Source organism: Brachypodium distachyon, chromosome 3, assembly GCF_000005505.3.
Source record: "Brachypodium distachyon strain Bd21 chromosome 3, Brachypodium_distachyon_v3.0, whole genome shotgun sequence".
Classification (NCBI taxonomy): Eukaryota; Viridiplantae; Streptophyta; class Magnoliopsida; order Poales; family Poaceae; genus Brachypodium; species Brachypodium distachyon.
This window is the reverse complement of record NC_016133.3, coordinates 15,415,188-15,441,567: the sequence shown is the minus strand read 5'-3', so window position 1 is coordinate 15,441,567 and position 26,380 is coordinate 15,415,188. Positions and strand designations below refer to the sequence as shown.

The 26,380-nt window shown below is 45.9% G+C and overlaps 3 protein-coding genes across 5 annotated transcripts; all 3 read left to right on the top strand.

The window, feature by feature from the left end:
• Positions 1–1,854: 1,854 nt before the first annotated feature.
• On the top strand, positions 1,855–2,217 carry LOC104584045 (F-box protein SKIP19). The gene has a single exon (XM_010238153.1). It carries the CDS (start codon positions 1,855–1,857, stop codon positions 2,215–2,217), a length of 363 nt encoding a protein of 120 aa, XP_010236455.1.
• Positions 2,218–11,732: 9,515 nt separating this feature from the next.
• Positions 11,733–14,413, top strand: LOC112271644 (putative F-box/LRR-repeat protein 23). Its single transcript, XM_024461370.1, has 2 exons — positions 11,733–12,091; positions 13,557–14,413. Exons 1-2 carry the CDS (start codon positions 11,733–11,735, stop codon positions 14,242–14,244), a joined length of 1,047 nt encoding a protein of 348 aa, XP_024317138.1. The 3' UTR covers positions 14,245–14,413.
• A 1,284-nt stretch (positions 14,414–15,697) lies between these two features.
• LOC100823278 (U-box domain-containing protein 4) lies at positions 15,698–22,239 on the top strand. Of its 3 annotated transcripts, none has more exons than XM_024462279.1 (5): positions 15,698–16,027; positions 17,442–17,716; positions 19,051–19,164; positions 19,708–21,756; positions 21,848–22,239. In XM_024462279.1, the coding sequence occupies exons 2-5, from the start codon at positions 17,447–17,449 to the stop codon at positions 21,905–21,907; spliced, it is 2,493 nt and encodes an 830-aa protein (XP_024318047.1). In that variant the 5' UTR covers positions 15,698–16,027; positions 17,442–17,446; the 3' UTR covers positions 21,908–22,239. The 3 variants fall into 3 exon arrangements, with proteins under 3 accessions (XP_024318047.1, XP_024318046.1, XP_024318045.1); XM_024462278.1 differs by having other exon boundaries at positions 15,698–16,183; XM_024462277.1 differs by lacking the exon at positions 15,698–16,027 and having other exon boundaries at positions 16,235–17,716.
• The last annotated feature ends 4,141 nt before the right edge of the window (positions 22,240–26,380 follow it).

Below are 26,380 nucleotides of genomic sequence, written 5' to 3'. Positions count from 1 at the left end.
CAACAATAGATAGCAAGAATGTAAAGGGGAAATGATACCACATGTGGAGACGAAGATTTCACCGGAGTTCCACCTATTGGGATCGGTGTACGTCTCCGTTTGGATGAGTGCTCTATCACAAAGGTAGAGACGCCACGAAGGCTCACTATATTCTCCAACTCACCACACAGGTGGGATGAGCTCTCACAACACCACAAAGGTGAGGTGAGTTCCACTAATGGCTTCCTTGAGGGCGAACGCCGAACCCTTACAAACTTGACCGGGGCAAACTCGACAACTCAATCGGAGGCTCTCAATCCAAGCCCTGAGCTCCTCAATCATCAAGGGAGAGCTCGAGGTGACCGCTTCCGTCTAGGGTTCCCAACAACCCAAGAGAAACGAAATCCACAAAGAAAACAAGGGGAATCAACTTTTTGACTTGGTGAAACCCTATATCAAGATCTTCTCCTCCAATTCTCAAAGAATCAAGAGTTATGAGTGGCCAGGGAGGGAGTGGAGATTTAAGCTTGAGGTGTTCTTGAGGTGAGAGGTGGTGTTCTTGGCTGCTTGCTCGATCATTTGGCTCGTTGGGGACGAAGGGGTATATAAGTGGGTTCCCAAAAATCGAGCCGTTAGGCACTGGTCGGGATAGGCCGGATCTTCTGCTGAATAGCCGGAACTTCCGGTAAGTTCCGGCTTACCGGAAGTTCCGAATATTCACCGAAAGTTTCGCATATTCCCCCAAAACTAACAGAGAGCACCCGCAGGTTCGAGCGGAAGTTCACCCAGAACTTCCGCCGCCTGGAAACTAGAGATGCCAGAAACACACTCTGAAAAATGTTTTCTTCTCACACCTTTTTGGGTAGGCTTTTTAGTGGGTGCATTTTGGTGTAGATGTGTACGGGAAATTGATTCACCCGTTATCTTTCCTTGTGGATCCCCTCTTAATAGTACGGATGTCTTACGACTCAAATCAACCGAAAAAGCCGTTAAACACCACTACGCTTCTTTCCTTTTTGAGGGTACACAAATCATCTTGTGTCGAGTTCTTTATAAAACGCTGAAATGCTTAGCACAAGATTAGATAACAAAACACGTTGTCATCACCACCAAAAACACTTAGGAGAGAAATGCCCTTTCACACTCCGTCTCATATTAAGTGACTCAATTTTGTTTAAATATGAACGTATCTATATAATCTATAAATTTGATTCCCACTATTTTTATTAAATGTTTGCAAGCTTGACATGCAAGGTGTCCACACCATCATCCATCTCACCATGCATCCACATCCCTACTAAGGTGCATTTAGTGTTTGCAAATTACCAATGCAAGATATCCACATGACCACACATATCATGCTCATCATGCAACCCAACAAGCAACTCATTTTGATGTCACCTTATACAATTCAATTTTTTATCACCCAAGATTTTTCACCCACATTACCATTCACGTCATGCACGTCATGCAACCTGACAAGCAATTCATTTTTGTGACATCTTATACAATTCAATTTTTATCACCTAAGATTTTTCACCTAAAAATTTCACAATCACCATGGTTCTACAATATTCATATTTTTTTTTGCATTTCATCATTTTATTATCATCATATTTTTCTTTTGAATTTGATCATTTTATTATTATGTGTTCGTAACATCAATTTTGACTACAAATATGCACATAATACAACATCAATTCTACAAATCTAAAAATAGAATTTTTCGCGCCATATCAATAGTGAAGTGAGTCGAGCCAACGACCACGAGGACAGTTACTTCATCGTTGTTCCCCGATCAGACACAGGCTCTGGCCAAAACCCTTCCTCCCCAAGGCCCAAACCAAGCCCTAGCCTTCCCAATCCCATCCCGCAATGCCGCTCACCGCCTCCTCTCGCCGTCGTCGCGGCCGCCGAGGCGGTCGCCGCAGCCGCAAGAAGGGTCGCAACTGGGCAGATCTGCCGCTGGACGCGATATTTGCCATCCTCGACAAGCTCGACCACGTCGACATCCTGATGGGGCCTGGCCAGGTGTGCCGCTCTTGGCGCCGCGCGGCGCGCGACGAGCCTGAGCTGTGGCGCCGCATCGACATGCGCGACCACGCCGATCTCTTCAACCAGCTCAACCTCCACGGGATGGCGCAGGCCGCCGTCCGCCGCAGCAAGGGGCGCTGCGAGGCCTTCTGGGGCGAGTATGCCGGCGACGACGAATTCCTCAACTTCCTAGACGACCAGTGAGAATCTCCATGCCCGTTCATTTTGATATTCGACGGGTATTTCTGTTTGATTTGGTCTGATATGGGTACTTGTGCTGCAGATTTGTGGGAAACTTTGGGTCCCATTTCGTGCTTACATGACAATTTTGTAGAAATTTGTTCTTCTAAATCTCTAATTATCAAGCAACTTTGTATGAAGTAACAGAAACACATTTGTAGCATAATCTTAGAATTGATAGTTTGCCGGTCCATGCCGAAGATACACCGCTATAATAGTTTATTCCTAAAAATATTGTTTAATTATCTTCCTGATTTTTTTTAAATAATACACTTTTTTAATCATTTTCAAAAATAATACGCGTTTTTAAAAAATTTAAAAAATAATACGGCCTCGGGCAGGCCGAGGCCGACTGGGCCCAGTCGGCCTGGCCCAAGCCGATTAGGCCCAGTCGGCCTCGGCCAGGCCGACTGCAGGCCGCTTGCGCCCGGGCCGCCCGACTGGCGCCCAGTCGTCTTGGGCCAGGCCGACTGGGCTGTCGGTTTCGCCTGGGCCGACTGGAGGCGACCGCGCGGGGCCCGCGGCTTTTCTCTTTTTCCCTTTATTCCTTCCCTTCTTCCTCCCCAGGCCGAGCCCGAGCAGCCCAGCGCCCCGCTCGCCCTTCCCTTCTGTTCTTGTTGTTCTCTTCTTCCTCCTCAAAAATACCCCCAATTTCTAGCCAAAATTAGTGAGATTTGTTCCCGTTTAACCCACAAAATTGCATCCCCTTGCTATTTAGCACCCAATGACACCTTGATCTACTCTTTTTGTTGAACATTTTGAGCTAATTTCGTGTTCCTAAGTTTGGGCAATGGTGGTGGTTTGGAGGAGTTTGGAGGTGGTGGTGGTGCTCATCCGGTGACCGTGAGGCTGCTCGAGGTCACGTTTCAAGGGTAAATCTTAATCTCTCACGTATTTATCCTATAATGTATATGTTTACGAGGATATGTGTGTACGTATATATAGAAGTATGTTTTAGCGTTTGGTAGTGCTTATTATTTTGGACAACTGTTAATGTCGTACTGCTTAGTATTTGATGCATCTAAATATTATGACCGGGAGTAATATGTTTGATAGTATAGATTTTTTTTTTGATGACGTACTGCTTAGTATTTGACGCGTATTAATATTTTTAATATGCCGTACTGCTTAGTATTTGACGCGTCTAAACATTTTTAATATGCCGTACTTGTGATTATTTAACGCGTACTAATATTTTTAATATGTCGTACTGCTTAGTATTTGACGCGTCTAAACATTTTTAATATACCGTATTGCTAAATATTTGACGCGTCATAATATTTTTTATATGCCGTACTGGTTAGTATTTGACGCGAATTAAAAAAAATTATATGCCGTACTGGTTAGTATTTGACGCGTATTAATATTTTTAATATGCCGTGCTGGTTAGTATTTGACGCGTATTAATATTTTTAATATGCCGTACTGCTTAGTATTTGACGCGTCTAAACATTTTTAATATGCCGTACTGGTTAGTATTTGACGCGTATTAATATTTTTAATATGCCGTATTGGTAGTATTTGACATGTATTAATATTTTTAATATGCCGTACTGGTTAGTATTTGACGCGTATTAATATTTTTTATATGCTGTACTTGTTAGTATTTGACGCGTATTAATATTTTTAATATGCCGTACTGCTTAGTATTTGACGCGTATTAATATTTTTTATATGCCGTACTGCTTACTAATTGAGGCGTCTAAACATTTTTTTAGGCATCAGAGATGTCCGGTGTAGTGAAGTTTGTTTTTTACTACGGTTCCGGTACTGTCTTAACAACCGAGCACGGAGCTGATCTGAGTCAGTTTAAGTATGTGGAGTTGGATCTAACGGCCCCTCAAACATGGACGTTTAGTCAGCTGCATGAATGGTTGGTAGGATGTTTAGCGGTCAATCCTGAAACATACACCGTCCATGTGCAAGCATTGTGGACCAGGTCAAGTTCAAATATTTTCTGGGTTTTGAGGCCGATAGACCGGACATCAAAGTGGGTGCGCTGGTTAGAAAGTTGCGAGAAAAGGGGAACTACACCTGTCGCCTTAATCCAGGTTGTCGCTCATGAGACCAATCGAGCTGAAGGCGAGGGTGAATCAAGTTATGACTTGTCCAATGCAAACTCTGTGTCGAATGCTGGAGGTGGTGGTTATGAATCAGGCCAGAGCTCCGGGGTAGTAGGAGAGGATGAGTACACTGGCGAGGCAGATGCGGACGAAGAAGATGGTCACTTGCAGAACGAGATGGAGGATGAAGATACAGATGGTCGTAGTTCTTATGATGATGAGTCTCATGAGTCGGACGAAGAGGAGGTGCCGATTCCTGCATCATGGAATCAACACTTCTCTTCAGCTATGACCATGAACGATGGGCATGACTCTGCATGGCAATATCATCAGAACAACATTGCGAAGGGTGCCAGATTTCCTAACAAGAAACATCTGCAGGATGCCATAGTTGCTTGGGCAATGTCCACGCAAAGGGTTTTCAAAACAACAGTCTCTTCACAAAAATATCTGACAATGGAGTGCGAACAAATAGATTGTCCCAGGAGGGTGCATGGCTATGTTCCTAAGTATGACACAGATTGGGTTGTGAGTGACTTAGTGTTGCACACATGTGTCATTCCCAGTATCCCTCAAGACCATCGTAACCTCTCGTCGACACTTCTTGCTCGGTTGCTTTACACGGAGATAGTGGAGAGCAAAGCAATGGAAGTGAAGGCCATCATGCATAAGGTCAGGGTAAGGTTTAAGTACAACATTTCGTATGGCAAGGCTTGGAGGGCTAAGCAGAAGGCTCTTGAGGAAAGATTTGATTCGTTTTTCGACTCGTACGACTCTGTTGTCCGCCTCCTCCATACACTGCAAGCCCGTAATCCAGGCACCTATTTCGACATCCAACACTTCGTGCACCCAGAGTATCCAACTGTGAGGGTGCTGCAACGACTGTTCTTCACTTTCGGTGTATGCGTCCAAGCTTTCCATCATTGTCGACCGGTGTTATGCGTAGATGGCACTTTTCTGACTGGCAAATACAGGGGGCAGATCTTGACCACCATTGGTCAAGACGGCAACAATCAAATCGTTCCGCTCGCATTTGCTTTCGTATAGGGTGAGAACACTGAAAGTTGGTTATGGTTTTTCAGGCAGCTCAAGAGAGCAATTGTGCATGATAAGCTGAATGTGTGCATCCTTCATGACATACATGCAGGCATACTCAGTGCGATAAGGACACTGACAAACCCTGAGCCTGATGAACAGACTCCATGGCAGGACATGCAGAGTCGTTGGTGCATGCGGCATTTGGAGGCCAACTTCTTCTCGCAGTTCAGGAACAAGTCACTTATGAATCTATTCAAGAAACTCTGCAAACAGAACCAACAATGGGAGTACACTAGGATACGTGGTTATCTTGATGAGTTCACGAAGAAACATGTTAGGGAGAGGACAGCGGCACGAAACGCGGCGGTAGCAGCACATGTAGCAGCAGTGGTTGCACAGACAGCAGTTGGAACAGGACCATCTGAGGAAGAACCTGTTGGGCTTTGTGACTTGCCAGGGTTTGACCCACCCGGCACAAGGAGAAGGGTTGGGAGGCAGATTAAAAACTTCCAGCAGTGGATAGAGCACGAGCCTCTGGAGCGGTGGTCTTTGCTGCACGACACACATGGCGCTAGGTACGGCGTCATGACTACTAACCTGGCAGAGACATACAACTTTGTCCTGAGGGGAAATAGGGCTTTACCACTTACAGCCATCGTCGAGGGTATTTTCCATGGCACGGTGAAGTATTTCAGAGAAAGACGCCAGAGAGCTGAAATGCATATCATGAACAACCCAAATACACCGTATTGTGAAAAGATTATGAAGTACATGGATGAGAAGATGGAAAAAGCTAGGTCGCATACTGTCGTCGCCATCGGTAATCAAGAACATAGGTTTGAGGTGCGCTTGCCAACTGACAAGTTCGGCATTGGAAATGAATTGAGGACACAGGAGGTGAAGATTGGAAATGAAGCGTGGCCAACGTGTGAGTGCACCTGCAACAAACCAAAGTTGTTTCGCCTTCCTTGCTCACATGTACTTGCTGCTTGCCGGCAGCTAGGGATGGACGCAATCTCATTTGTGTCTCCCTATTACCTGAAAGAGTCTGTGCTTAGCACATGGACGGGTGAGATGCTAGGGTTTCGTGCAATGGGCCATTTCAACAAGGTAACCCCTGGTGAAAGGCGGTACATCCCTGACCCCGGGCTACTGTGGACAGGCACAGGCAGACGCCCGTCCAGGCGCATCCGAAATGATATGGATGAATCTGAAGCCGGAGGACCGTCACGACAATGTTTTCTATGCAACCATTTTGGCCACAGGGACACTTATTGTCCAACTTTCGGTACTGGTGGAGCTACTGCCTGTGGAAGAGGCAGACGTGGACGACGAGGGAGAGGAAGAAACTAGGCTTATCATGCATATGTGAAACTATGTGTTAATTTGTACCCTATGTTTTAATTTGTACAATATGTGGAACTATGTGTTAATTTGTACTCCGTGAAACTATGTGTTAATTTGTACTCTATGTGGAACTAAGTTTTATTTTGTACTCCGTGAAACTAATGTTAATTTGTGCCCTATGTTTTAATTTGTACTATGTGTGGAACTGTGTGTTAATTTTTACGCTTTGTTCAACTATGTTTTAATATGTACTCTCAGTTTAACTATGCTTAACTTTAATTTGTATGTCTAACTATGTTTATAAATGTTGCAGGCACAAAATGGAGAGAGTATCGTTGCTATTTCTAGAGATTGAGAGTAAGCATCGGGCTGCTCGATTGGTGGCGCATCCTGAGAGTGTAGAGCCCCTTGTCACGCGCACTCCTAAGGAAAATTTGATGATACACCCTGCCTGGATTCAGCGGTATTTATTCAATCATCCCTTGCATGTCCATTTTATTTATTCACCCCTTGCATGTACATTTCATTCAATAATCCCTTGCATTTACATTTTATTTATTCATCCCTTGCATGTCCACTTTATTTATGCAGTTTGAAGTGGGCTGGCCTTTTACCTTTCGCATGACTTGTTGAGGCAACTCGTGCGGAAATGGTAGAGGGCAAGCGACGAGGCTTCAACTCTACACGGGTACAAATTGACCACTCGCTGCTGAGCTGCTTAGTGGACAGATGGAGGCCCGAGACACACACGTTTCACTTTCGCTGGGGAGAGATGGCTCCTACTCTCCAGGATGTGTCGATGCTGCTGGGACTACCATTGGTGGGTGATCCCATAGGACCGTTGCAGGCACCAGCTGATTGGCAGGAGGGTATGGCACTACGCTTTCAAGGTATGTGTTAATTCGTGCCCTGTGTTTTAATTTGTTTGTACTATATGTGGAACTATGTGTTAATTTGTGTCCTACGTTTTCAAGGTATTCTTGCCGGAGTTGGGCCACTCACCTCGGAGGCTCACGGACCTAAGCTAGATTGGTTGCTCAATTACCAGGTTAGATCGATGTGTTTTAAGTTAATATATCTAACTCATATACTTGCATGGGTTTACTAACACTTGGTTTTTGTTGCATGCAGATTCAGAAGTTTGGGTATCCAGAGACCCAAATGACTGAGCCTCAGATCACTCGGAGCCTTGAGGCATATATAATGTGGCTTCTCGGGAAGGTGATGTTCACCGAGAACCACGTCAACACCATTAGCGCACGCAACATCCCTATTGCAGTGGAGATCGCGAATGCAACTTGTGGTGACGACATCACACAGAGGAGTTGGGGTTCGGCCGTCTTAGCGGCTACGTACCGAGGTATGTGCAACGCTTGCCAGTTTGCGTCGCCCAAGTCAGCCCTGCTTGGATGTCCTTTATTGTTGCAGCTCTGGTCGTGGGAGAGGTTTTCTATCGGCCGACCAGACGTTACGGGTGATCACCCTAACCCTGAGCAGGAGTTGTTTGACTTAGAACACATCGACCTGCCTACTTTCGCGATAATTTGGACACGTAGCAAGGTATGTCGAATGTGAAATTCATACATTAGTTTACATAAACCATGAATGAAGCTAAATTTTTTTTTTTACAGAGACGCTTTGCACACGATCAGGTCAGGAATTGCTACCCATCATTCAACGAGCAGTTCGACGTGTTGCACTTTGAGGCGGTTGTCTGGGAGCCGTACACACAGGACGCCATCGAGGATAGATACCCTGGCGGGATGTCCACGGTCTGCATGAGAGATTACGCTTACAGGATGACAAAATCAAAGATCATCTTCGATGTCTGCGTGGAGGAGATGGCCCAGCAGAGGGTCATGAGGCAGTTTGGGGCACGCCAATTGGTCGTTCCTCCACCGACGGAGGATCCACTTCCACAGGTCGTCCACAGGTATCTGCAGTTCTCCAATTTATGATTGTCGTCCAGAATTGTCCTGAATTTATTGTTCAACTTTCTATTGCGATCTCAGGTTACCAGGAAAGGAAGTACCAGGACCCAGACTCAGTGGCTGCAGAGGGTTCAGTCGTACGTCACAGAGTGGGAGACTGCGACGACACGGGTTTGGCCATTGGCGGCCTTTGATCTCGATCTATTCAACGGATATTTGCAGAGGTACATGACAGCTACCCGATTGACCATCATTCAGCACTCTCACCCCCAGGAGATAGCCGAGCCGAGTTTGCAAGATATGTACCCTAGCCAGTCTACTTCAGGCTCTAGACAGCACGCGGTAAGTATCTTCTCTTAACATAATGCATGTGTTTGTTACGTACTTTGCCATATATATGTAATACTCTTCGTGCCAATTGCAGGCTTAGTTGACACAGGATTTACAGGTCGAGTTCGCTGCGTATGGACGTTCGCTTTCGACCGGTCCACTTCTACTACCACAGGAGCCGCACCGGTCCTGGCTTAGACGAATGGAGGAGAAGCTACGCTCTGTTTACGCGGCTATCACGTGCACCCGCACTTCCGACGTCGTTCACCACCAGGCGTCCGTACGGCCCCCCTCGTCACTCCACGCACCAGCAGCGGCCACGTCAGCAGGAAGCATCGCACCCCTGACACCACCCTCGTCCACGTCTACCAGAGCAGTCGACGCCCAGGCGACCTCCTCCTGAGCAGGCCGGAGGTTCGTCGTGGCACCAGTCGCAGTCTTCTTTTGACTATTGGCACCAGCAGCAGCCCTCTTTTGAGGCTGGAGGTTCGGCGTGGCACCAGCAGCAGCCTTATTTTGAGGCTGGAGGTTCGTCGTGGCAGCACCAGCAGAGTCCCAGGATGAACTTCGAGTTTCGTCCACAGACCCAGCCACAGGGTATGTATATTTCTATCTATTGTGTTCGTTACCATGACTGCTACGCAATTGTAATGCTAAGTACTTTCACACATGCAGGAGCCTACGGGTATCAGTCATCGTTGTCCGAACCCTCGTGGGGTAGTGAGCAGGATCACGCTCAAGGAGAGGACTATTCTGTCCAACACAGCTGGATGTTCAGTACTCCGCCACCAGACCCCACACAGGAGGATACACAGTATCGTGAGGATAGGTCCGTGATTCCTCAGCGCAACGTAGTGCCACCTCATAGGTATGGCTAGACCACGCCACAGGCACCCCCGGAACGCCGTCCCAGACGTCGTGCCTGATATTTGGATGTTGGTCCTATGTATGAGACATATTTCTACCTATGAAAGAGACATGTTACTAATTTTCGCATTCTTATTCAAGTTACATTTGCATATAAATAACGGCAAGACTTAAATACATATGCAATAGAAAGATTGAAATTAAAACCGACAACTTAAAATAAACGGGAAACGGTGGAGGTAAAAGGAGGCAGGAAAAGGAGGCGGTAAACGGTGGCGCAAAAACGAGGCAGGAAACGATGGCGGGAAAACGAGGCGGGAAACGGTGGCGTGAAAAGGAGGCGGAAAACGGTGGCGCAAAAAGGAGGCGGAAAACGGTGGCGCAAAAAAGAGGAGGGAAACGGTGGCGAGAGAATGAGTTTGAGAGCCTATAAATACCTCATCTCCGGTAGTCATCTAAGCATCCTTCCCACTACTCTTTTTTCCAATATTTCAGTGTCCCCAAATGAGTTTGCCTTGCTCAGACCAGGGCGAGAGGTCGAGGAGGATGAAAGATGCGATGTTGCCTCGGGGGGTGGAACATCTCAGGTGTTGGTGCGGCAATTTATGCAAGGTGAAGGAGGTGACAGATTTTTCAGATAAGCTGGGCATGAGGTTTTTCATGTGCGTGAACTATGAGTATGAACCACCTGTCCCGGTTTCGCTGTACGACAAGCCTCCGGTAAGCACATTTAGGTGTTCTAAAACATGTTTTTTGTGTCATATCAGATTTGTAACAGTAGCCTTTTTTGTAGTCTCCTCCGCCCTATGCATGTGGTATCGTTGGATTGACACAGAGATGCCGGATTGGGCGGTGGAAGAGATCAAAACAAGGTCCCGAAATGCATGGCAGTGTTTCCACGCGGAGGAGCGTGCGGAAAAAGCTGCAGCCCAAGAGAAAGAGGAGCAAGAGAGAGAGATGAAAGAGCATAGGGAGGAACAACGTCGTTGGATTGACGAAGCACTAAGGAAAAACAGGGAGAAAGCGCTTGAGATGCAAGAGGAGGAATGAAGGCGCAAGGATGCTCGTGAGGCAGAAAGGGAGAGGCAAAGAGAAAGAGCCGCCGTGGCAAAGGCTGCAGAAGAACGTGGCGATACGAGCGGAAAATGGCCTAAGTGGACTCAGTAGTGCTTGTGTTTTTATGTATTTGTTATCTTTAATTATGTCCAATTGCGGTAACCAATGTATGTTAATTTACTCGTGCCTTGGTTCCGTAACCAACACATTATCGATGTATGTTAATTTATCCAAATATCAAGTCTTTCAGTTTAAAAAACCCGCAAAGAATCGACACAGAAATTGTCCAGCAATTTCTCGATATATGTTACTCTTTATCCAAGTTGTCAAGTCTTTAAGTTCAAAAAACCGCAAGGATTCGAGACAAAAATGGGCCTCGGCCGTGTATGCGTTGATCATGCAACGAACTAGCGGCGAACACTAATTACTTCCAATCGGATTCGGCGTGTTACTTTTATCCAGATTGTCGAGTATTTTAGTTCAAAAGATCAAAAGGATCCGAAGAAAAATATGGAATTACTTCGAATCGGGCGGGAAAAAATGAATTGAATCCAGTCGGCCTGGCCCAAACCAACTGGGCCAGTCGGCCTGGGCCAGGCCGACTGGCGCGTGGGGGCCCCGTGGGCGAGACGGGCGGCCTGCAGTCGGCCTAGCCGAGGCCGACTGGGCCCAATCAGCCTCGCCCAGGCCGAGGCCGTATTATTTTTTAAATTTTTTAAAAACGCGTATTATTTTTAAAAATGATTAAAAAAATCGTATTATTTAAAAAAAATTAGCCAGGCTCTGGCCAAAACCCTTCCTCCCCAAGGCCCAAACCAAGCCCTAGCCTTCCCAATCCCATCCCGCAATGCCGCTCACCGCCTCCTCTCGCCGTCGTCGCGGCTGCCGAGGCGGTCGCCGCAGCCGCAAGAAGGGTCGCAACTGGGCAGATCTGCCACTGGACGCGATATTTGCCATCCTCGACAAGCTCGACCACGTCGACATCCTGATGGGGCCCGGCCAGGTGTGCCGCTCCTGGCGCCACGCGGCGCGCGACGAGCCTGAGCTGTGGCGCCGCATCGACATGCGCAACCACGCCGATCTCTTCAACCAGCTCAACCTCCACGGGATGGCGCAAGCCGCCGTCCGCCGCAGCAAGGGGCGCTGCGAGGCCTTCTGGGGCGAGTACGCCGGCGACGACGAATTCCTCGACTTCCTAGACGACCAGTGAGAATCTCCATGCCCGTTCATTTTGATATTCGACGGGTAATTCTGTTTGATTTGGTCTGATATGGGTACATGTGCTGCAGATTTGTGGGAAACTTTGGGTTCCATTTCGTGCTTACATGACAATTTTGTAGAAATTTGTTCTTCTAAATCTCTAATTATCAAGCAACTTTGTATGAAGTAACAGAAACACATTTGTAGCATAATCTTAGAATTGATAGTTTGCCGGTCCATGCCGAAGATACACCGCTATAGTAGTTTATTCCTAAAAATATTGTTTAATTATCTTCCTGATTTGATCTAGCATCTCATTTCTCTGTGTTGCAATTTAGACTGCTTTACCGTTCGACTGCTATCATTGCAATGGTCTTAAATTTTTATATAGATTCCAATAAGAAATAATAGTGATCCCTCCTAATTTCCTCCATGTTGTCATACAACCAATGCTCACAAGCGAAAACATTCTCACTAATTAGCATCGCATGCATTTGTCTATAGTAGCATTATCTTTTCATTTTCTGCAACGGTTTATGATTTAGTGGTATGCTTTACATACAAGGGAGATGATGGTTGCCAAGGGGTGATTCTAGAACACCAAGAACTTTCATGTGATTCTCTAGCTGGGCGTCACTTTGGAAATAGAGTCAGTTCAGTCTCACTACTGAACATATATTGTGAATCACTGAAAATGTCGTACCATTAGATGATCCTTGATGTCGCGTCAGTTTCATAGGAATGGATTTTCCATAAATTAGCATTTATCCACTGTCAAGTTATTGACGAGGTGTCTTACACATTAATATGCAGCACCTTACAACATGCACTCTAACTTATTCCTTTGGGCTCATCCATCATCCAAAAAAGAAAAGGAATGTACAGATGCAGCAATGAACTCAGCTGAGGTCTTGACTTGTTAGTTTATTAAGACAAAGGAAAATGTTTTCTTTGTTTGATATAAGGTAGAGTGCACTTGGGAATTAGCTTGACAGTCATTTGGAACATTACCAGGGTGAAGCAATGGGGTTAAAGACAATTTTGACTTATTCGAATTATTAAACTAAATGTAATGAACTGAGCTGAATTCACATAACAGATTACAAGATTAGTTCTGCAATTGCTCATTGTGTTTTTTCAGTTGTTGCAACTTTCAGTCGCAGCAAGTTGCACTTGCAGGCCCCAGCCAGTTAAGATATCTGAAATGTTCCTCATGGCAAAACTAACAAAATAATGTTTTGTACTAAACTGCTAGTGTCTATGTAGTTATTTATGCGCAATCATCCCTGAATCATTTACCTCCATTCATTTCACTTATAATTTTCTGTAATGGGACTCTGCTACTGGAGTTATTTAAGTGAGGCTATCAAACACGAACAGATGCTAATTACTGGTTTTATACAGTGTGCTTACCGTTTCCTTTTTCGTGGCATATTTATTTGTTATTGAAATCTAAGTGCTATCTTTGTAGGGCACCATCTCTCAAGAGTCTGCGCCTCATCTCTTGCTATGATGTCTCGACTGAAGGGTTTGCAAACGCGATAGAGAAGTTTCCTCTGCTTGAGGAGCTGGAGCTTACATTATGTTTGAATGTATGTGGCGATAATGTGTTTGGGGTCGTTGGGAAAGTGTGCCCGCAACTGAAGCGCTTCAGACTGAGCAAGCACCTGTTCTACGACCATGGATTCAGTGGCTTCAACCCGGATGAGGAAGCCCTGGGGATCGCAACTATGCATGAGCTACGCTCTCTGCAGCTCTTCGCCAACATGCTAACCAATGAAGGACTCACCGCCATCTTGGACAACTGCCAGCACCTGGAGTCCCTTGACATCCGTCACTGCTTCAACGTTCACATGGACGAAACCCTGCGAGCAAAGTGTGCCAGCATCAAGACACTGAGGCTTCCCCATGACTCGACTGCTGACTACGACTTTCAGGTTCAGAGCCCTGTCTGGCGTACACGCAATGACTCCCAGAGTGAAGATGATGATGATGGTAGTTCTGATGACATGGGGTATGGTTTTGACTACGACGATCTGGACTCTGAGGACTACGACGACTACTGTGACCCTTCACGTTACCTTAACGGTGTCTACGAGGACGAGCTCGACGAAGAAGACAGGATGGTCCTCAGGGCTATGCGTGCGCTCTTGAAGTGAGCTGCTCCATTCCGGGTGTCTGCAATGGAAGTGCCTGGAATGTTCCACCCTTTCGATGAAAACTTTTGTTTCCCAGGGCCTTTTACTATGTTCTCAACCGTGTGCAATGTTCCTTGTGTTTTGCCACATGATCTTGTGAACTTACACAGTTCACAACATTTTACCTCTGGCTTGAAACCGCTGTGTAATGCATGCTACAATAGATTGCTAAGTAGTAGTACTCCCTGGTGAACTTGTTTAATCCAAGGTTGCTCGCTGGCGTGACGTTTTCTTTAACCTGAACCAATTTCATCTTGTTTTTTATACAGCTTAATATTAGACAGGTCTACAATTTAGGCGCAGTTTGTTATTATGGGTGGCTACTAAAAACACTTACTCTCCCGATCCATGTTAATTGTCTCAAATTTGTTCAAATATGGATGTATCTATGTCCAAAAGACGTCTAGATATATGTAATATTTTGACAACTAATATGGATCGGAGGGAGTATTTATTTCTGTATATGAACACAGTTTTAGTTCAAAGTTTTTTTTCCCTTTGATATATGTAGGTTTCTTACCTTTTCTGTTTTCGTTGTAGGTTAGCGTGCGATGGTACAATACCTTGTGCCCTAGTTAACTTGTTTGATCAGTACTGGTTTGTACATCAAAAGTGCATTTGGTTTGTACATCAAAAGTGTGTGTAATACAATCGTTTTTCTATCGGTTTTGCTAAGAAAGTCTCAATCAACTGAGGCGTAGACAATCCCTTTGCTAAAGCTAAGCCTCGTGGGGTTAAATAGTCGTTCGGTGAAACTTCACACGGTTCATTGATTTTTTTAGATCGACATGTGCATGGATTTACCTCCACGATATGAATAAAAACGAGGGAGGTACGAGTCATTACCCAGGAGAATACGTGATCAAATCAGACAGCGTGACAAAGATGATTACTTTTATGGGTGACAAAAAAGTTGAGAAGCAAAGGGAGAAACAAACACTGGGAATCCTCTAACAGCCCGTTTGGTAACCATCGTTTCATTTCATTTGGTTAAATTTAAATTTCCTTGTTTAAAAGTCATGTTTTTGTCTACCACATGGATTTGGAGAGTAAAAGATAATTCCAAAGAAATGATGGATTTTGGAAAGGAATTGGATTAGTCGTGCAATTCCATGAAATCTGAAATTGAATTGTTCTGGCCAATTCCGTAACAATCAAACAAGTTCGTTTTTAGAATTCAAAATGAATTCCACGAAAAAACTACGACTAACTACTCAGACAGAAAGTCAACAGCTGTGTTAAAAGTTAAAAAGAAAATCCAATATTAAAAAGTAAAGTTTGGACAAAAGGCCAGTCTTAATAAGCAAATTACAATGTGAACATAGCGCTAACACTGCTTTGTCTCGCAACTTTCAACTAGTCCTTCGTTTGTCAACAACAACAACAACAAAAAAGCTTTCAACTAGTCCTGTAGTCCAGTCAAGTGCACAAGCTCAGAACATTCCGAGTCTTCGTTCCAAGTCTTCCGACGCGCATCCCATACGAGGAGACGACGACCTCTTCTTCTCTTTGTCTCCGAACAGAACAGGGGGGGCTCCTGTGCCTGTTTGTCGAAGCCCCCATTCTCCCCACCCTCCTCCGATTTCCCCTCCGCATCGAGCTCTCGAGCATCAGAGGCGGCGTCGCTTAGGGTTTCGCCGCCGGTACCCGCTCCCCTTCCCGCCGGAGTCCGCCGCCGCTGGAGTCCATCTGCTGCTGCTGACGACGGCCCCCTGCACCGACCCCTTTCACCCCGAAAGCAAAGGTGATCTGAGCTCCCGCCCCGTGCACTACATAACATTCCTCCTCCGCGGCGGCGCGGCCATCGATCGCCGCTCCCGCTCCGTTCAACCCCCTCCTTCCTCGCGCGCGTGCCTGCTGCCTCAACTCCAGCCCGCGATTTCGGTCACTGGTTTCCGAGGTATGAGCAGTTCGTCATCCATGATTCTCCTCCAGTAACTTTTAGTCAGAGGAAATGACATTGCGGGTCCTGGACTTGGCACTGGCACGGGTGATCAGTTTAGTCCTCGAAGTTGCAAAACTCGACCGAGGTCCAAATTGAGGTTTGCCGGATTTAACTGGTGGTTAACTTGCCACGTGGCGCTGATGATGTGGACTAAGTGGGACCCACCAGAGGGGCTCAACTGTAAGATAGCCTATGCGAATTTGCACAGAACCCCTTCGAGCCCTTATTTCATCAACCTGCGATCGAGACCTGGGCAAACCCCGGGCCGGGTTTCGGGCTGGCTTCAAAGCTCGACCAGAAAATCCCAGGCCCGGGCCCGGCCTGAAACCTGGAAAAGTAGCATTTTAGACATTAAAATAATCATTTTCGGGGTAAATGAATGACTTTTTATACCTATTTTCCCAAAAAAAATATTGAGTTTACCCCATCTTGGGCTTTTTCCGGGCTTTTGGGCCGGGCTCACACCGAGAATGCAAATCCCACGGGCGGCCCACACCCTAGTCGACTCCTTCTAGTCTCTTCATCTCCCGTCGAACTCGTGGTGAACTTTGGCGGCAAAGCTCATCCTGGCGACCGAAGTGGCGGTGATTGCCGGTGGCCATGCAGGCTCGTCGAAGGAACCTGGCGACGATCCTCCGGACTACGGTTGATTTTTACCTCTTTTCTCGTTCCGCGACAAGGTGATGAGGTGTTTTTTAGGGTATTGAGTTTTGTTTTTACAATATGATCCGATGATATATAAAATAGGCGTTTTTCTTTACTGTTGTTGGTCCATTAGGGCCACATTTGGCTATTGTTTGGTGTAGAATTCTATAGGTGAATGATTTAATTTCCCGCTGTTGTGAAAGTTTGGGCGAATATCCTGAAAAATTACGTCCAGTGTTGCTTCATGATTGTACTCAGTCTACATTAAACTGCCATATATTATGCCAAAACACATTTAATTGAGTCCACAATCAAGATATGCAGACGGAGCGGATTAAACAGAGAGGTCAAAATGAAGATGAAAAAGAGATCAATACACAGCTTATGTTTCTTGTTTTCACCCTGCCTAATCAGATACTTATGATCAGAACTTATAATCATGAGCATGATACTTTGTTTCTATGAGAAGTTCTAATACACCACACAGCTGATGCATATTCACCAACATATATGGATCTATTTTGGTATTCATGTTATCTTACTCCTAAACATATGGATCTTTTCACAGGGTTGATGGAGAATTTCTCTCCAAGGACTTTGCTCAATAGTATCTCACATCTTAGTCTCTTAACTTCCGATGGCTCTACTGCAAGACCCAAGCCTATTCAGAAGTACTGCCAAAATGTATGCGATATCTCAAGCATTGTGAGACCTCTCATAGAAGATCTATGCAAGTCTCCTGAAGAGCAACCCAATGAGGTGTTAAGGGATCTTGACACTGCTGTCAATGAAGCTTCAGGGCTTATTGGGAACTGGCAACAAACGACCAGCAAAATATATTTTGTATGCACATTTCACTTGCTCACGCTACCTTTTCATATAATATTCTTTCATAAATAAGATAGCTGGCGCAAATTAGTAAGTCTATCCACCTGACATACTTTGTTTAGAGATACAAGGCAATTAGTTGTCTTATTGTGCAGAAGGTTGCTTCATTATTTCCTGGTGACTAATGTCCTGTGTTGTTCTAGTGTCACCATTTAGTTTTCAACTCAGGGGACTTGATTATTGAAATTGTTGGAGTTGTTGGAACAATACATGTGTTATGTTGTGGTCTTGTGGATCCATCAGAATTGCAGACCCATGTGTGCACTCGTGTAGGGTGTGTAGACACAGGATTGGGAACACTTGGATATAAGGAAGTATTCGTGTTGGATATGTTTTTTCAACTAGAATAGTCTGAAGTGAAATAGAGTTAAGGTTCAGTCCGGAATTGTGTTGCGATCTTGCTTCTGTATCAATATAGAGTGCTGTCCTAGTGTCATGTAACTCTTTTATCCAATAGTGAGTAATCAAATAGTTCAACTAAGGCTCAGAGCTTCGCTACCATGACAGGTATTAGGTTCTGTAGGAGTGTAGGCAGATGAGGGCAAGTGTTCTATCCCTGTTCTTTAGACCCTTATCCAGGCTAAACCATATCAATATGCACTTAATTAGTTGAAGCATGTTTTTTGAAGTTTTGAGTCACCCACTCTTTAGACTGTGATAGGTCATTTCTTATGTTGAATAAACTTCTAATTCTTGTGTAAAATAACCTCACTGAAAAGGTTTCCCAGCTGTGTTTGATACTTTTACCAGCTCATGTCAGTAACAGCTAAGTGAGATAGCGTACAAAGCCAAAATAAACAAAGAGATCCCCAGCAGTATTTGACATTTTACCAGCTCATGTCACGATTCTTTGGTAAGCAGCATTTCTTAAACTAGATAGTGTATAAACCCAAAATAAACAAAAGGGAAATTTGGGAATTGTACTGAAGCTATATGCTGTCCTTTATGGAGGAACTTCGGCAAGTTGCTTTTTTTGTGACCTGTGTTCTGACTCTTCTGGTCTTATCCTGTCCTATCGGTTTTATTGGTCGAAAGGTCATTCAATTTTATGTTTGGTACAAACTTCTTCGTTTTGCTACTGGATATCTATTTAATGTTGAATTCGATGCAAATAGTTGGAGCCTTTTTAGCTTTTGAGCTGATTTAAGTCGGTTCTGATTGTTACTGGTGTTATGGAGTTATTTTATTCAAACATCACACATCACTTTCTTTGTCTATCAGGATGTATAGCTCTTTAGATAGCAGCTTGATACTCTTCTGATTCAGTATGCTTGAATTACTTTAAACAGGTTTGGCAAATTGAATCGGTGATCTCAGATATTCAGGGATTCACCCTTCAGCTGTGCCAGCTTGCTAATTCTCTATTACCTTCTCTAACTGGTTGTGCCTGCATCTGCATTGAGGTAATGGAAAATTCACGCAAACCTTTACATAGTATAGTTATTCTTTCCTATCTCCAGTTCACGAAAACATAATTATGTGTGCATGAAAACTTGCCGTTGAGGGATTTAAAGAGGTACTTGGTTTGTTTTGCCCCTAGTATTGATATGAATCATACATGAAATTAAGGCTTGAACTGCTCACGTCTATTCTGAAAGCTCGCTCTTCACCTATGTGAAAGGTTTTGCTTGTGCAGCAAAAAAAGGTAAAATAAAATTATCGCAAGCACAACCAACTGAACCCAACACCTATTGGCTGGGAGTAACGGGCATCTACCAAGCAGACTAGACAACTTTCCTATAAAATGTTATAACTTTGAAATGATGACTTAATTGTGGCAGAATGGTCAGTAAACCCTAGTTAACCTCGCCTCGCTATCTGAAATCATATCTAAAACGTCAGTTTTTCGGAACTGGATGCAGTAATTTATTATTACTATTTGTAGCATTGATGTCTCTTCTGCATCCAACTCATGTTTCTCATCTATGATGTTGGATTTGTTGTAGAAACTCCAGGACATAAATTATGAGCACATGTTTGATTTGGTGAAGGAGGTTGCAATAGAGCTTACAATGGACACACAAAGTCCTAAGAATCTTTTGAAAGTATCGAGTTCATTGAGCCTGTCAACTAACCTTGAATTATACATGGAAGCTCTTTCCCTCGAGAATCTCAAAGCAAGGGCAATTCGAAGTGAGAACCGTGAAGAACTGGATCTAGTTGAGCAGATGATCCCAATGGTCAATTATATGCATGATCGCCTTCTCAGAGAAACAAAGTTGCTTAGCACTTATCCGGTGTCCGTTCCTGGTGATTTTTGTTGCCCGCTTTCCCTGGAGCTGATGTCTGATCCTGTTATTGTAGCATCTGGTCAGACCTATGAGCGGGTTTATATCAAGTTGTGGCTTGATGAGGGTTTTACTATCTGCCCAAAGACACGCCAAAGGATTAATCACTCCAATTTAATTCCTAACTATACTGTGAAAGCTTTTATAGCTAACTGGTGTCAGTTGAATGACATTAAGCTACCTGATCCTGTGAAATCCTTGAAGCTGAACTTCCCTTCAGCAGCCTCCACCACTCAAGATTTGGGTGCCACAGGCAACAGCCCCCTACATCCTAGTGTAGCTAGGGCTAACAATATTCCTGGGTCCCCAGAAACTGACCTATATATGAGAGTCTTGGATAGAGCGTCTCCTCCCCACAGTGTAGTCCATCAGAACTTTGATGCATCTGTGAATCGCCCTGGTCATGAGACCTCCACTAATCAATCTTCAGAATACACAAATGGCTCCGCACCAGATATTGCAAGGTTATCTCTTGCAATATCTGATTCAAGAGATAGTTTGGGAGATAGACATGCTGGTTCTTCTAACGTACAAACTTCAGAACAATCAACAGAGGACACATTTCAAGCATCTGATGTGAACATGGATTCACAGGACCAAGTAGGCAGTTCTTCGGTGTATGGTAGTGTTCCTAATAGCGGCCAGCTTGGTGGGGGATGTGACATGGAAAAGGGGTTGATGAGAGTTCTAAGTGATAGGACAAATTACAGTAGCAATGCATCTGGAGAGGTTGCAGATGGTGGGTCTTCAGCCTCTTCGGCCCAAAGGGAAAAGGTAATCCTACCAAGATTGGGTGATGTCCGCATGAGAGGGCAATTTGTTAGCCGGCAATCATCTGACAGGGGATTTCCCAGAATAATATCTTCCCCATCCATGGATGCTCGGAGTGATCTTTCTGCCATCGAGAGTCAGGTTAGCAGGCTAATCAATGATTTGAGGATCGATTCCATTGAAGTTCAGAGATCAGCAACATCAGAGATTCGCCTTCTAGCAAAGCACAACATGGAGAACAGGATTGTCATTGCAAATTATGGGGCTATAAACATACTGGTTGGTCTTCTTCATTCGCCAGATGCCAAAATCCAAGAAAATGCAGTGACAGCCCTCCTCAATTTGTCAATCAACGATAACAATAAGATTGCAATTGCAAATGCTGATGCTGTTGAACCTCTTATCCACGTCCTTGAAACAGGGAACCCTGAAGCTAAAGAGAATTCTGCAGCTACTTTATTCAGTCTCACATTTATTGAAGGAAACAAATTGAGAATTGGACGATCTGGTGCCGTCAAGCCTCTTGTAGACTTGCTGGGAAACGGGACCCCGCGAGGAAAGAAAGATGCAGCTACTGCATTGTTTAACTTATCCATACTCCATGAGAACAAGGGTCGTATTGTGCAAGCTGAGGCTGTGAAGCACCTAGTTGATCTCATGGACCCTGCTGCTGGAATGGTTGACAAAGCTGTAGCTGTCTTGTCAAATCTTGCTACGATACCAGAAGGGAGGACTGCGATTGGGCAGGCCCGTGGCATTCCGTCCCTTGTTGAAGTTGTTGAACTGGGTTCAGCTAGAGGGAAGGAAAATGCTGCTGCGGCATTGTTTCAGCTTTGCACAAACAGCAACAGATTCTGCAACATAGTTCTTCAAGAGGGTGCGGTGCCCCCTTTAGTTGCACTGTCACAGTCAGGAACTCCACGAGCAAGAGAAAAGGTATGGTATGGTGTCATCCCCATCATATTTCTTATAACTAGAAAATATAGCATACATGTAAATGATTCATGCTAAGTATTTGTTGCTGCAGGCGCAAGCTCTTCTCAGCTACTTCCGCAGCCAAAGACACGGGAACTCGGCTAGGAGATGATCTTGCCAGAAATTTTTGTGGTGCACATAAAGCATGTCCTTGGGTTTCTAAAATGGCAGCTGGTTGTCGCCGGTTGGTGTTATGTACTGTCTATAGTCAAATTGAGATTGTGCTCTTTTCACGCAACTTCTGGCGCATCTGCTTGGTTGTCGCCGTTCGTTGTTGAGATGGTGTATGTTTCGGGTTTTATTCTTTGTACAGCTTGTCCATGGGTATCTATTTTGCGGAGGTTTTATTATGTACATCCTGTTAGCTGACTGACACTATGGTTGTTTCGATGCTTGTGATCTCATGTTAATATTGCCCTGCTGTACCAAATAAGTCTTGTCGCTTGCCTCTCTTTTTTTTCCTCATGTTTTTCTTCTCTGTTAAGAGACATTTCTTTGTTGTTTCGGATGCCTCTGGTTTTTTGGGTTTTGCCCAAATCAGGGACTCAGGGTTATACCTGGGCATGGTGGTCCGGCCCAAAGCCCGACGTCCCGGGCCGGGCTCGGGCCTCAGTTTGCAGTCCCAAGCCCGGCCCGAAAAGCCCGAAAAAGTCCGAAATGACAAAAACGGTATTTTTTTTAAGAAAAATGGGTATAAAAAATCATTTATTTATTTCAAAAATAATTATTTTAATGCTTAAATGGCATATTTTCAGGATTTCGGCCCCGCCTGGCCCGAGATTTGCCCAGGTATACTCAGGGTATGGTACTTAGAGGTATACCGCACTATGATAGAATTCAGTTTTTTGTAGGCATCGATTTTGGCAGGTGCACTGCAGTAAGTATCTCTGGGAACGGTAATTTCTCTGTTGGCCGAGATGGGCCGAAGAATGCAAGAATGCACTTAATAGTGAGCTCAGGCTGTAAGAACCCATTGGGGCGGGCTCAAAGTAGGCCCAAAAATCCCTTGGCCCCGTCCCCGGGGCTAGAAACGGGCCCAAAGGCCCGTAACGATCCCACGATGTACCGACTCCCGAAACTGCTCCCCGTCCCTTCCTTCCCGCGTCTTCCTCCTCCCTCGGAACCAAGCCTTCCCAGCCCGGCGCGATGCCCTCCTCCTCCCGCCGCCGTCGAGGCGGTCGCCGCCGCGGAAGACGCAGCGGAAGCAACCCGCGGACTGCCGCCCCCCGGTGGAGGATGTTGGAATATTAAGCAACACCCAAATTCTAACAGAGGAGAGGGATTGGGCGGAGCTGTCGCTGGACGTGATCTCCGCGCTCCTGCACAAGCTCGACGCCGTCGAGATCCTGATGGGCGCCGGCCTGGTTTCCCGCGCATGGTTCCGCGCGGCGAGCGACGAGCCCGAGCTGTGGCGCCGGATCGACATGCGCGGCCACGCCGCCCACTTCAACAAGCTCGACGCGATGGCGCGGGAAGCCGTGCGACGTAGCTAGGGGAGGTGCGAGGCCTTCTGGGGCGAGAGCGCCGGCAACGCAACTTCCTCCTCTCCCTCGGAGACCGGTGAGATTTCGATCCCCCCTCCCCAACCCCCCAACCCCGTTTCCCCAATGTTAGGGGCTTTCGTCTGATTTGTGTCGATTAGTTTTGCTGGAATTTTGGGTTCCCGTTGTTGTCTGCAGAATTGTTCTGTAGAAAAAATGGCTTCTAAAAATTGTGTGATTTTGTGGTGCAAAGTAACAACCTCATCGTTTGCCACACAAAGATAGCTTGGTTGGTTAGTGGTGAAGCTAACAACCTCATCTGTTAGCTGATTGGTGAAGATACAACTATGCAGCAGGTCCTGTCCTGGGATGCAACTAAAGATGTGGTTCAGTTCTGTTCTTTAAATGGTTCTTTTGTATTACACTTTAGAATGTTTTTGTTTAGAATTATGAAAATAATTGCTGTCCTGAATTTATATGTTTTCAGTATGAGCAGTGATTCTGACAGCGGACGGTAATTTCAAATCTGCTCTTAAACCGTAAGTAATTAGCAAAAACATTATAAACGAAAAGGTTGCATCTAGTTCGTAGCTTTCCAACCCGTATCATTTGCATCATTCCGACAAACGGTTCAAAATATATCGTAGAAATAACGTCCGCTGTTTTTTGTTTGGTCGTATTTCAGCAGACGGTAATTTAAACTACTCTTAAACCGTAAACAAATAGCAAAACCCTTATAAACGAAAAAGTTGTGCCTTAGTTCATAGCTTTCCAACGCCATACCATTTGCATCATTCCGACTAGCGGTTCAAAATATATCGTAGAAATACCGTTTGCTGATTGCCTCCGTCGCCGCTCGCTCGTCCGCGAAGGAGAAGAAGGTCCGCTCGCCCGCGACGGGAGGTATCTTGCCGATTCCGCCGCATGCTCCCTTGCGTCAACCTCCGCCGCCGCTCGGTCGCCCGCGCCGAGTTTGGGAGTGAAGGTTCGGGACTGTGCGTGGGTGCCTAAAACATGAATAGTTCTTAGATAGGTTCCTATTTAGTGTGTGTATATTTAAATATATATATCAGATAGCCCTAAAACTCTTGACGTAGTAGTCATTTGGCAAAGCAGGGCCCTCATGAAGGGTAGTATCTCTTCAAATTGATATACAGTGACAGATTCTGTTCTTCTAAGTGCATTGAATGCGTTGATGTTGTCACACTCTGATGCTGCAGAAAATCGATCTTATGTGATTGCAAATTCTGGACTTGAGAGAAGGTAAGATGTCCCGAACCCCCCTGGACAGAGACTTAGGGCGTGTTTGGTTTCACTGCTGCGGCTTGGCCCGCATCCGAGCTTCAAAAAACGGACCGTTTGGTTTCCCTGCTTGCACCTGGGCCTTGCACCCGAGCTGCAAAAAAGGGGTCCTCAGCCTGCACGCGAGGAACGCCCGAATCGGGCGTTTTTTAGCTGCAGCTTCGTCGTCCTCGCGTCTTCTCTCTCTCTCGCTCGCATCTTCCCGCGCGCCGCCCCTTCTGGCCACCTGCGCGCCGCCTCCTTCGCCACCCGTGCGCTGCCCGCGCCGCCGCCCCCTCCGCCGCCGCCGGTGCGCTGCTCTGGCCCCTCCTCTCCCGAATCCCGCCGCCGGCCTAGCTCCTCTTCCGAATCGCGTCGCCGACCAAGCTCCACTCTAGAATCGCGTCGCCGGCTGAGATCCTCTTCGAATTCCTCCGCTGGCCGAGCTCCTCCTCAAAACCAGCCGCCGGCCAAGCTTCTCTACAAATCCCGCCGCCGGCAGACATCTACTGCTCCTCCTCATCCTCCAAGCTCCGCCCCACCTCGCAGCAGCGTCGCCCTGGCAGAGGAGCCTCGGCACCGCTCGCTCGCCTCGCCTCTCCGATCCGCTCGCCGGCTGCCGCCGCCCGCATGCAGCGGATCGGTGCAGCAGATCCAAACAGGCCGATGCAGAGCAGACTCGCAGCCCCCGTGCATGCATCCAGCGCGCTGTATCATGGCTGCGATGCAGTCGCTGGTTCTCAGGGAAACCAAACACGCCCTTACTGGTTTAGTTGCCATGTTATCATATCTATTCCAGATTAGGAGTGGGAACACACACTTGTTATGATACGGTGTAGATGTTCATGATCTGATGCATGTTTCTGCTTACAAATGGAATTTTTTTAAATTAATCCGATAAGGCTAGGGCATGGGGCTGCCGCTGGTGAGGAGTATTCTGCAGGGTATAAGGACTTGGGATCCGTACAAATAGTACAGATTGATTGGACGGACACACCTATTTGATTGGAGTATAACCAACACAAAATAGAAAGCATGCACAGATCACAAAGCATACTAGACGGTCAGATGAATCAAAAGTAGGTTCATGCAAGTAGAAACGCTCTGGATAAAATCCGTTAAAAAAAGCTACTCCGTACATGACATTGCATATAAATGGTTTTCCGTTTGCGTATGCAATGGATCCCACTCCTTTTTACAAAATTGGACTAGACATTGCTCCGTACATGACATTGCATACGAATGGTTCTGATGTAATCCAAGATTTATTTGTTTTTCTCATTTTGCCTCCAATAGCTCAGTGTCTACCAATTCCCATCGGAATGATCAGAATCATTGTCAGAATTTAAGTTGAACCAAAAATGAGGATGATACCCAAGATCATTGTCAGGATCACTAGAATAATGAGAGAACCCCGGCATCCAAGATCGATCGAGATGATCACCATAGTACTGATAATCCGAAGGGGACGGGCCATCGGAATCACGATCATCCTTGATCTTCTCACATTTCGCTCGCAGGTCGTCGTCGTAGCTAGTCCAGCTGGATCTCGTAGCAGTTGTGCATCTTGAGGATCTCGAAGCACGGGCAACCGTCGAGGATGGCCGTCATTCGCCAGTGATCCCACTCTCATCGATCTCGAGGCAACGCAGCTCTACCAGAGGCATCTCTTTCATCACCTGGATGAACACTTCGTCGGTGATGTAGTCGCACTCCGTGAGGCGAAGGGTCTTGAGAGCAGGCGACCTGAAAACGCACCACATGCATGCATGCATGGCTTTCAGTTAGCAGGCTACTCGGGCAAGATGGCTAGCTACTCATGC

Bases quoted from the DNA above. Each gene is read 5' to 3' on its own strand.
- LOC104584045 (XM_010238153.1), top strand. From the start codon at position 1,855: ATGCCGCTCACCGCCTCCTCTCGCCGTCGTCGCGGCCGCCGAGGCGGT.
- LOC112271644 (XM_024461370.1), top strand. From the start codon at position 11,733: ATGCCGCTCACCGCCTCCTCTCGCCGTCGTCGCGGCTGCCGAGGCGGT. The intron at 12,092-13,556 runs GTGAGAATCTCC...CTATCTTTGTAG, and splicing joins CTCGACTTCCTAGACGACCA to GGCACCATCTCTCAAGAGTC.
- LOC100823278 (XM_024462277.1), top strand. From the start codon at position 17,384: ATGGATCTATTTTGGTATTCATGTTATCTTACTCCTAAACATATGGAT. The intron at 19,165-19,707 runs GTAATGGAAAAT...GATTTGTTGTAG, and splicing joins GTGCCTGCATCTGCATTGAG to AAACTCCAGGACATAAATTA. The intron at 21,757-21,847 runs GTATGGTATGGT...TTGTTGCTGCAG, and splicing joins CTCCACGAGCAAGAGAAAAG to GCGCAAGCTCTTCTCAGCTA.